General features: G+C 37.4%; 1 protein-coding gene across 1 annotated transcript; it reads left to right on the top strand.

The window, feature by feature from the left end:
* Positions 1-325: 325 nt before the first annotated feature.
* LOC137951223 (heterodimeric geranylgeranyl pyrophosphate synthase small subunit, chloroplastic-like) lies at positions 326-1,210 on the top strand. The gene has a single exon (XM_068797808.1). The coding sequence runs from the start codon at positions 326-328 to the stop codon at positions 1,208-1,210; it is 885 nt and encodes a 294-aa protein (XP_068653909.1).
* The last annotated feature ends 10,919 nt before the right edge of the window (positions 1,211-12,129 follow it).

Raw genomic sequence — 12,129 nt, 5'->3', positions numbered from 1 at the left:
AAAAGAAAAGAAATAGAAACTTGAGAGAAAATTTTAATCATAAAAAATTTAAAATTTACTAATTTTTTTATTTTTTATTTTTCACGTATATCCAAACAAGAAAAACTATATTCCTCTTCGATTTTCTCTCTTATTTACCGTGGCATCCAAATAAGAGAAAATAATTTTTCTTTTTTCTTTATTTTCTCTTTATTTCCTGTTCTCTCCACGTTTTTCTCATTTTTTTAAGACAATAAAAGGATCGCTCACCCGCACCTAATGCCAACTCTCCTCTTCTCACTCTTTTATGTTTTCGTTTCTCCCCTCTCTCTCTTTACCTTGTCATATGGCTGCCACTTCCCTCCACTTTGCCGGCATCCCGACACTTCGGCGGCGTTTTCCCAGATGTATCCCTCTTCGGCTTTCCACATCTTGCAAAGTCATCAGCGGTGTCTTCTTCACCACGTCCGAGAAACAATCGTACTGGTCCGGCATAAACGCCGACGTCGAGGCCTACCTGGAACGATCCTTCCCTCTACGCGAACCTCTCGTCGTCCACCAACCCATCCACGACTTGGTCCTCTCCGCCCCCCGGACGATGGCCCCTGCCCTCTGCGTCGTCGCAAGCGACCTCGTTGGCCGCGCCGAGCGCGACCACTCTGTGGCCATCGCCTCGGCCTTGCATGTCATGCACGCGGCTTCCCAGGCGCACGAGTACCTTCCCCAGCTCATTGAGAGGCATACCCCGACCGCATATGAACGCAACATCGAGATCCTCTGCGGCGACGCCATTTACCCGTTTGGCTACGAGTTGGTGGCCGGATCCATCGGCGGAGACCCGGTTCGAGCGACGAGGGTGATGGTGGAGATGGCTCGGTCAATGGGTGCTCAGGGGTACCTCCTGGGTCAATACAAGCATGCCAGGTGGACCAAGGGGGAAGGCGGGGTCAGGGAAGTCTGTGAGAAGAAGGAAGGCGAGCTGTACTCGTGCGCGGCCGTGTGCGGGGCCATTGTCGGAGGGGCCGACGAGGATGACGAGGAGAGACTCAGAAGGTTTGGCTTTTATGTGGGAATGATTTACGGGATGTTGTTCGGTAGCGGAAGAGACGTGATCAACGGACGAGAAGAAGCAGTAAGAAGTTTCAGGTCATCTGCACTGAAGGAATTGGAAGGATTTCAGTCGGAGAAGGTGGGTTATATATCTAGTCTTCTGGATGTATCAGAGGGTTGAGAAAATTAATGAAGAATTAAGTTGAATACATATAAACTTGCTATTCCAAATTGCAATCCTCTTTTTATTTTTCTAATCCTGGGTTTACCTTCGAGAAAAGAAACGAAGAATTAAGATAGAACAAGTCATTTACGAAATCGGAAGTTTGAGGTTTGAGATGCAAAACTTTTGGATAAGAAACTTCATCGTCCGAAAGCAACGGAGGACTCCACAAATGAAAACGAGCTCAATCAGTGCAGGTAGTGCGTTACTCCTGTAGTACAGGTGATGTCAATGTTCGGTGGTTGCAGATCTTATTAATGAGTGGGCTGCCTGGTTGTTGTGTTGTATTGATGAGTGTTGACGGATTTGGATTCCTTTGTTTTCTTGTTGAAGAAGATAAATACAATAAAAGATCTCCTAAAATCACATTAAAAGAGCATAAGAAGAAATAAGAATTTGTGTTAAATAAAAAATCTCAAGAACTCTAATATTCTAAAACGGACGATAATAAAGATTTTAAACCTTATATATGAATATATTTTAGTGGAAAGGATATGCAAACTCTTTCCAAAACTATATTTTCAAATCCCATTCAAATATTTTACAACTTTTCAGTCATATAGATTTAGCATTTCTCATGCTTTGTATTTAAATGTATACACTACAAAAATAACATGACTGATCATATACTACTCAAGAATAAAACTTCAATTTCTGTGATGATTTCTTATTCACATCTACAGATTGTAATAATCTATACACGTAAGGATTGAGAGAGATTACAATGATTACAAGATTATAGGGATTTACTGGATTTTAAGAATAAGGAAAAAGTATCAATCTATATATGGGAAGAAATCTCAATACTCTCCCTCAAGTTGGTGCATAGATATCATTCATGCCCAACTTGTTTAGACAACTATTAAAAGCTCGGTAAGACACTGCCTTGGTCAACACATTGGCAAGCTGGTCTTCAATGATTCTTGCTTCTAGCTTTTCCTTTATAAAGTGTCTATCAACCTCAACGTGTTTAGTTCTATCATGTTGGACTGGGTTGAGGGCAATATCACATGCTACCTTACTATCGCAATATAATTTCATAAGATTTACCTACTCAATGTGTGTTCTTGTATCAGATTCTTGATCTATAATAATTCATAAATTACCTTGGCCATTCCCTTGTATTGGGTTGTTGCTGACGATCTAACCACTACCTCTTGTTTCTTACTTCTCCAAGTGACTAAATTTCCACCTACAAATGTAAAGTATCTAGATGTAGATTGTCAATCCTCTATTGACCCAGCTCAATCGGCATCGATATAACCTTCAATTTTCAAGTCCCTTCCCTTTTCAAATAAAATTCCTTTCCCTAGAGATGATTTCAAGTAGTGCAGGATACGGTTGATGACATTCATATATTCTTCACTTAGAGAGTGCATAAATTAATTAACCACATTTAGTACATAAACTAAATCTGGTTTGATATGTGCAAGATACATGAACCTCCCAACTAGTCTTTGACAACGTTCCTTGTTAGTAAGAACTTGATCTGAATGTATTCCTAGTTTTAGATTTTCTTCTTCCATGAGAGTACTGATTGGACTACATATTGTCATACCAGTTTCCTTTAATAAGTCCAAAACATATTTTCGTTGAGATAGAAAATTTCTTTCCTTCGATCTTGATACTTCAATACCAAAAAAATATTTGAAGTAGCCAAGATCTTTCATTTCAAACTCTCTGGCAAGATGACTTTCTTTTTTTCTTTTGGATCATTCCCAGTTACTATCATATCACCAACATACACAATAAGAGCTATGATTGCCTCCTTGTGAAATTTCAGGAAGAGAGTATGATCTGAGTTGTTTTGCTTGTATCCGATAGATTTCATAAAATTGGTGAACCTTCCAAACTATGCCGTCGGGGGACTGCTTCAAACCATATAGGGATTTCCTCAATTTACATACTTGTTTGCATCATTTGGTTTGCATAATACATCCAAGGGTAATTCCATATATACTTCTTCTTGGATATCTCCATGCAAAAATGCATTTTTAACATCAAACTGATATACGGGTCAGTCAAGATTCACAACATAGTAGAATCCGAACAGTATTGATTTTGGCCACTGGTGCGAATATCTCCATGTAATCAATCCCGTAGGTTTGAGTATATCCTTTGGCGATAAACTTTGCTTTGAAACTTTCAATAGTGCCATCAGATTTATATTTAATGGTAAATACCCACCTGCATCCGACTGGTGTCTTTCCTACAGGTAGGTCAACCACTTCCCATGTTGAATTCTTTTGGAGGGACCTTATTTCTTCATTCATAGCTTCTTTTCACTTAGGATCTTTCAATGCTTCCTGCATAATTTTAGGAATAGATATAACAAATAATTGATTTACAAATACTTCATTTGCCTTTGACAATCTATGATAAGACACAAAATTGTACATGAGATACAGAGATTAAGAGGTGAGAAGAGGTTCATAATTGATTCTACATTTTCCTCTTGTGGTTCGATGAGGTAACACTCTTAGTTGAGTTTTGGAACTTATCTGAGGTTCAGACATGGACTCAAACTCAGAAAAAAATTGATCCACTGGTATATTATGAAGGGGAGAAGATGTCGGCTGAGACTTTAGTTACATCACTTCCATTTGGTCTTGTCTGTCTCCATCCTGTGAATCATGCTCATTTGTATCATTTTGATGTTTACTGCTATAATCTGAATATTTACCACATATAGTATCCAAGGTGTCCAAATGATGATTAAGAGACTTCAATTCAATCATGTTCTCCCCCTGAATTGAAGACTCAGGAGTAGGGGTGGCATCGAGCCGAGCCGAGCCCGAACCTGCCTATGTTCAAGTCGAGCTTGATTTAAATATTTCGAGCCGAGCCTCGTCTCGAGCCTAAAATTGTTATCGAGCTCGAGCCCAACGAGTTCGAGCCGAGCTCGAGCCTCAACATACATTTCAAACTTTTCAAAAAATATATATCGAATAAAATGTATATAAAATTATGCATACATTTTACATAAAATTGGGCATAACTTATATATATAATATGTGTATAAGATTGGGCATAACCTCTACTTAAAATTGAGCATAATCTATATATATAATACTTGTATAAAATTCGGCATGACCTTTACTTAAAATTGGGCATAATCAATATACATAATACCTGCATAAACACTCCATAAACACTCCATAAAATTGTTTATACATTCCATAAACACTTCATAAAATTGTTTATACATTCCATAAACACTTCATAAAATTGTTTATACACTCCATAAAATAATCTAAACACTCCATACACTGCATAACATTATAAATAAACTCCATACAATAATCAAACACAACAAAATTAAATAAAATATCACTATCAATTTACAATCACCCAAATAAAAACTATAAATTCTTTAAATAAAATCATATTACTATTACATACTTACTAGAAAATTACAAGAAATATTTTAAATTTTTCTTAGGAAAATTAAATGGACCTCTTATTGCCTTTTCTAAGGAAATAAATAAAAATTAATAATTAATCTAATATATTATTATACTTATCGATAAAAATTTAATCACATAAAATGTCAAACACAAAATTACTATGAAAATTGCCTCATGCTCAAAGTATTATATCATCAACTGTCAAATACTTATTCAAAATTTTTCTATATGGTTTTCTAAACCATCTTGGCAAGAAAATCTTACTTGAAAAATTATAGGATTTTTTAAAAAGAATTTATAATTAAAAAAATATTTTGAAAAAATACGAGGCACTAATGGTCCCTATATTTCTATTAAAAATGTTTTTTCAACATTTATTGAAAAAACTAGTCTCTGGAAACGTATTTCTACTAAAATATCTTTTCAATTTATTTAAGAGCCATGAGGAAGGGACAAAGAATTTTTTTTTTCCTTGTTTATGATCTCGCACGTAGGGGTGGCTTTGAATAAATTATATATAAAATTATACATACATTTTTAAAAAATATAATGATAGGGGAGGTTCAGGATTGAATTTCAATAATGGATTAAAATGCACCAATATTAATATTTTTTACTCCAATTGTTGTCTAGCTTGTTTTGTAATTTTTGAATTTGGCCATAATTTATTATGGCCTCCTTAGTGCCCCTAGATAAAAATTTATATTATAGGAAAAACTAAAAATATTTTTCCTATGATACATATTCCCAAAAAAACCTTTAAATAAAATCTTATTACTATTAGTAACTTATTAGAAAATTATAGGAAATATTTTAAAATTTTCTTAGGAAAGTTAAACGGACCTTTTATTGTCTCTTCTAGGGAAATAAATAAAAATTAATAATCAATCTAATATATTATTATACTTATCGATAAATTTTTAATTAAATAAAATATCAAACACAAAATTGCAATGAAAATTATTTCATGCTAAAAGTATTACAGCATCAACTGTTAAATACTTATTCAAAAATTTTCTATACAGTTTTCTACCCCATCTTGGTACAAAAAATCTTACTTTGAAAATTATATGATTTTTAATAAAAAATTTCAATTAGAAAAGTGTTTAAAAAAACATGAGACACTAATAGTTTATAGAAAATTATTTCTATAAAATTTATTTTTAATTTTTTCCAGAGGAAAAAGTTTTTTTTTTATTTTATGATCTCGCACGTGCGAAATCGCACGTGCGAGATCATCTTCTCGCGAGGAAGGGGGAGATTATTTCTCCCCTGTTCTGGTTTTCCGCCGAGACGACCCCAAGGGAAGGGGCTTACGGCGCCGGGGAGGATTTATCGTCGGAGATGACGGCCACGACGGAGTCGGCGGCGACGGAATCGGCGGTGACGGAAGCGGCGGCGACAGAAACAGAGGCGACGGCGAGGAGAGGAAGAAATTGAACGGACGGACACAGAGGCGGCCGACGAGCAGCTGCGACGGCGGTATAGATGCCGGAGAACAGCTACGACGGCGGTAGAGGCGGCGACAACAACCGATGGGAGGGGTCGGCGGTGACGAGGGGGGAGGAAAAAATTTTCCCCCCCTCGCTCTCCCTCCCGCTCCCGCTCCCCCGCTCGCTCGCGATCCCGTACCGATTCATGCCGATCCGACTCATTTCGAGCCGGCTCGCGAGCCAACGAACCGAACCTAGCTTCGGTCGAGCTCGGCTCGTTAAGGTAAACGAGCCGATTTCGGTGTTCGAGCTCGGCTCGAGCTCGAAAAATGACGAATCGAACCGAGCCGATACCGAGCCGAACCGAGCCGGCTCGCGAACCGGCTCGGCTCGAAGCCACCCCTACTCAGGAGTAGAATAATACATGATATCTTCGTGAAAAACCACATCAAGAGTGACATATGATTTGCGAGAAGGAGGATGATAACAACTATATTCTTTCTGATGTTGAGCATAACTAACAAAGACACACTTGAGAGTTCGGGGTTCCAATTTATTTCTCAATGGCTTATAGAGATAAACAAAGGTTACTCACCCAAAAACTCTAGGTGGCAGATTCGGCATAGCAGGTGAACTTATGGTTTCATGAAGAACACTCAAGGGAGTTTGAAATTGTAACACACTCGAGGATATTCGGTTGATAAGATATATTGTAGTTGTGATGGCTTCAGCCCAGTAACTAGCCGACATATGAGCTTCAAATAAGGAAACACGAACAACCTCAAAGTGGCAGTTCTTTCGCTCTGCAACCCCATTTTGCTGATGGGTGTACGAACAACTAGTTTGATGAGGAATACCATAATCATTTAGATATTCTTTCAAACTTTGATTAAAAAATTCTCCACCATTGTCACTTTGGAGAGTTTGTATTGTAGAATGGTATTGAGTGGCTATCATTATGTGAAATTGCTTGAACAACGAACGATTCACTTTTTGATTTTATTAAGCAAATCTAAGTCATACGGGTGTGATCATAAATAAAAGAAACAAACCACATTTTATCACTAACAGATGTTATATTTGTTGGACCCTATAAGTGAATAATTATAAGTGTGTTGGACTCCTATTTATGCTTATTTAAAATGGAACACGATGGCTTTTAGCCAATGCACATACATCACACTTAAAATTTGAAACAATTTATTTAAATAACAAAAGGATGAGTGACCCAACTATTTATGTCATAACCAAATTTCAGAATCTGTAGATTTATTCACGGAGAATGCTTGAGCTAATTGATGAGGATTTTTTGGCTTCAAATCAAGGTAATAGAGCTTCCCCCTTCTAGTACCATAACCAATTTTTTTCCAAGTTCGAATGTCCTTAAAAAACACAAAGGTTAGGCCAAATAATCACAATACAATGCAAAGTGAGAGTTATTTGAGCCACTGATAATAAATTATGATTGAGAGTTGGAACAACTAATACTAAATCAAAACACATATTTTCAGTTAGTGTGATGGAACCTTCTCCAATAACGTGAGCAGGAGTACTATTTGCTGTAGATATGATATGTTGTTCAGATGGTTTCATAATTTTAACATGATGATTGTCATATGATCGGTAGTACTAAAATCAATTATCCATTCACTATTTCTCCTAAGAGCGGAGGTATTAAGAACCTTACCAGATGTAGCAATTATAACTGATGCATCCTCAGTCGTGTGAGAGGTGGAGGGTTCTGTTACTGCAACGGTAGCATGATTATTTGGTTTAGAGTTCCGTTTGTGGTGCTTTGGTAAGATCCAACCATTCTAGATATCCAATAAGTTCATAGTACTGTAACATTGTATGCCCAATCTCACCACAATGAACAAAAATATGATTTGGTTTTTCTATTCCAATCTCATAACTGCGATTCTGAGATCTTGATGCCCGATTTTGATCATTGGTTGGACCAAGTGGTCGAGCTATTTTAGGCTTACCTCGACATGCTACCATTACAAATGTCTCAACACGATCAACTTCACTATTTAAAGTGGTTGTGCGAACAGAGTCATGACGTATGTAAGCATAGGCTTCTTTAAGATCCAATATCTGGTCATTTGTTTGAATTCTGCATCAAATCCGTTTAAGAAAATGTGTACGCATAATCTTTCAACGGATTTTCTATAGGCGATAACATCATCATGATCTTTTATTACAATCCTATCACGATGATCATGTTCTTGGAAATTTTCCACAAGATCGCCATAATATGTTGACAGAGGGCGACTAGACTGTTTGGTGGAGAAAACTCTCTGATTCAATGAAAACAATTGTAATTTATCTGACTTATCATAGAAAGCTTCGGCCAAAGCATTCCAAATTTTGCGTGCAGTGCGCAACTGAATATAGTGTTTCATAATATTTAGTGACATAGAGGTTAGCAACCACCCATTTGACCTTTTGATTTTCAGCATACCACTTCGTATAGGAAACATCAGTTTCTTGTGCGAGTGGTGTTTTCCCCATAATATATTCGAGCTTATCATGTCCTGTAATTTACATCTCCATGATCTGGGACTATACATCGTAGTATACTTCTGTAAGAATGACGTTGGCTGTAAAACCAGAGTTCTTGGATTGAACATAAATAATTGGTGTTGATTCCTTCGCCATGATGCAAGAAAATTGACGATGATAAGAATAAAATAAAAACACTCAAAGAACTGGTTTGGTTCACTTCCTACAGTGGGGTTGACCTGGTTTGAGTCTCTGATTCTGGTCTGATCCGGGAGCTGGTCCGGTCTATCATTGGGTTGACTTGGTTTTTTTGGGTCTCGGTCTTGTCTGAGTTCGGATACCAGAAATTTGGTCTAGTCTGCTGGGTTGACCCGGTTTTGGGTCTCGATCTGGTCCGAGTCTAGATTGTGCTTGGTAGGAAAAATAAAGGAACAATAGTTCCTAAATTAAGATAAAAAATTAAAAAACTATCCTCTTCATCTTCTACGTTAGCGACCTTCATCTTCTCCGTCGACGACGCTAGTGCAGATCGCTGGAAGGTTGTTCGTCGACGGCTTTCGGGAGTCTCGTCGAAGTTCGGGTGGTGGCAGTTTTGTGTTATGATGATGACTGAAGAGAAACGCAAACAACATATTCTTCGTTCATGACGACGGTAGAGCGTCTCCTTTGCCAGGCTAGTGGTGCGGTCGTCGGCGACGTTTGGACTGGTGGTGCTGTCATCGACGATGTTCGGAAATTCCACCGATTTAAACCAGTGTCTTCACTCACAGGGACTACAGAGCAGACCTGCTCTGTTTTTTTTTCGGCGATTGGGATTAATACGGGACAAAGTTGCTGCTCTGTTCTTCGACTACGGGAGAAGGATTCTCTTGCTTTGATACCAACTCAAGAATAAGACTTCAATTTTTGTGATGATTTCTTATTCACATCATCGGCTTAAATAGCCATTTTACAGATTGTAATAATCTATAAATGAAAGGATTGAAAGAGATTACAGTGATTGCAAGATTGCAAGGCTTTATAGAATTTTAAGAATAAGGAAAGAATATCAATCTATATACGGTAAGAAATCTCAACAATACTTAGTTGCATCATCGATCATACAAAAAATAACAAATCATTAACATAAAACATAGTCGATCAACCTCCGTACACATGATCGATCATAGTGAATGCTAACAAGTAAGTTTAGAAAGAGTGATTGATTAACTCCCCTTGACATGATTAATCGACTGAAATATTGTAAAAAAAAGTTATAAAGCATGATCGATCCACCAAAACCAAGTCGATACATAAAGCATGATTGATCAACCCGTAACAATATGGTCAATCAATCTTCTAAAAAAAGTTTAGAAAACACTTTGATCAATGTAATGATAAATTATAAGGTTATAAGAAATGCAAAATATAGTTGTTGGAGGATTGATTAATTGATCAATGAAAATGTATCATTGATCAAACCCTTATTTGTAGCTTTTCCAACAATGGTTTAAAACAACTAGTTTTGCCAAAAAACATATGAATAGGGAGTCAAACTCATCCTTAAGCCTTCATTGAGTAGTTATTGGCAAACCTAAGCTTTCAATAAACATTTTTAAGTGTAAATTTTCAATTCTACCATTTTGCAAGAAAAATTCTCATTTAAGCCAAATCATTTTCAAATCCTTTTACATTGGACCCAATGGGCATACCGGTGTCCCCATCAAGGTGCCGGCGAGAACCGAAGGGGACATCGAGTGCGGTGGTTGGCAGAGTTGACAACGGTGACGGAGGGTTGATGGACGACGTTCAACATTCTAGACAAATAAACCTATCATTTGATAGTTTGTAGTGTTGATCTTCTTTCAACATTCTATCTTTTCTCAAACATGTTAAAACAATCTTAGAAGGAACCCTTACTTGAAACTCAGTCGCCTCGTTTGCATCAAACTTCTCCCACAGTCAAAAACATCAACCTACCTGGTCGGAACGCACGACATCACTTCAGTAGAGCCGTTGAACTACATTCACTTCCTCGGTTGCCTGCAAAAACATAATCCGGTTCAACATGAACGGTCCAGATTGTTCTACATTTGTGGGTCCCATTGTAGGCCCATTCAAAAGCGTTTATCCTTGTGCTATCGTTGTTACCCTTTCAATATATACAGAGACTAGGAAAAGCCCCTACCTGCTTCTCCATCTTCTTCTTACCCTTCCCCGTCTCTAACTTTTGCTCAGTGGTCATGCACAGTATGTACTTATATCAGCACTTATGGTGGTGGAAGCTGTGACGTTTATGGCACAAGAAATTCTGCTGTAGAAGATTTAGGACCCGTCAGTGAAGAAGACGGAATAAATGCTTCAGTAGGTAAGTTGTTCCTTCCGCTGCAGTGCTGCAGGCAGAAAATTCAAGAAAATGTTGAGTTTAGTCCGTTCGAGAAGTCTTGCGACGAGAAGCCTTTGAAGAAAAAAGTCTCTAACATTTTTAGGATTTTTAACTCTCTAACATCGTGTATGGAAATGCATTGCTTCATTTTTTAGGTAACCATACAGTCTGATATATTTTTATTGTTCTCACCTGAACCAACTTTATCTTTCAGTGTTACATGTAATCTTTAGTTTGTTCGATTTTATTTATTGAAGGAGACTTACTTGTGGAACCATCTGCTTTCTTTCTCCATCAGTTAAGTAAACTACCTGTTAAATCCTTCGTCTGTAAACCCTTGTGATAATTCCATAATGGGAAGGGAACTCTGCATTGCTGATATCAAGATTGGGTTGGATGAGATGTTCGCTGTTGATATCAGCAAAGAGCTTGTGCCTCAGGCAAAGAACTCTGCATTGCTGATATCAAGATTGGTTAATGTCTTCTTTACCATACTCGGTGTCATTGTTTTTCCAAATACTTGTTATTATGCTATGGGTTGCCATGCTTCATGATATTGTCACTTGTAGTGGAGGCTTGTCACTTGAAAGTTTATTAAATGTTGAGCTGGACCATGCCATTACTGCCCAAAAGGGTCGACCTCTTTTAAACCTGGTGCATTTGGTGGTTTGTCTCTTCCAGAGATTGAAAGTTGGGGATGTTGAGGATTGGAAAGCAGTTCATCTTGACATTTGATCATCTTATACTGGAGTTCAAACAACTAAACTACTGGTTCTTTAGATTCTTTTCAATTTTTTGTAACTTTCGATCTAAGTTATTTACTGTTATAGAAACTTAATTTTAAGGCTGGGCAAACATGTTAGATAAGGTCAATTTGTGTGTTGTTATTTCCATTGTAGTAAGGAGCAAACTCTTTAGTTGAATAGATTTAAGGTAGAAAAGGATGATCCAGAAAGTCTAAACTAAGAGCATTTAAAGGAACACACATAGATTTATTAAAGGAACAAAAGCCTCCATTGGTGGGATGAAAAGACTATAACTCTGATTTGCTTGCATCTTTTTGCTCCTTTAAGAAATACAAGCCACAACCCAGTCAAATCCATATTTTCCTACCATTGTAAGCTCCAACCAAATTTTTATACTCTCAGTCTTGCACACTTAATCTGC

Source organism: Aristolochia californica, unplaced genomic scaffold (genome assembly GCF_029961685.1).
Source record: "Aristolochia californica isolate CCGP_79_NKW_82.1479 unplaced genomic scaffold, dmAriCali1.0.hap1 SCAF_15, whole genome shotgun sequence".
Taxonomy (NCBI): domain Eukaryota; kingdom Viridiplantae; phylum Streptophyta; class Magnoliopsida; order Piperales; family Aristolochiaceae; genus Aristolochia; species Aristolochia californica.
This window is presented reverse-complemented; position numbering and strand designations above follow the sequence as displayed.

Excerpts from the sequence above, each read along its gene's own strand:
- LOC137951223 (XM_068797808.1), top strand. The coding sequence starts at position 326 with ATGGCTGCCACTTCCCTCCACTTTGCCGGCATCCCGACACTTCGGCGG.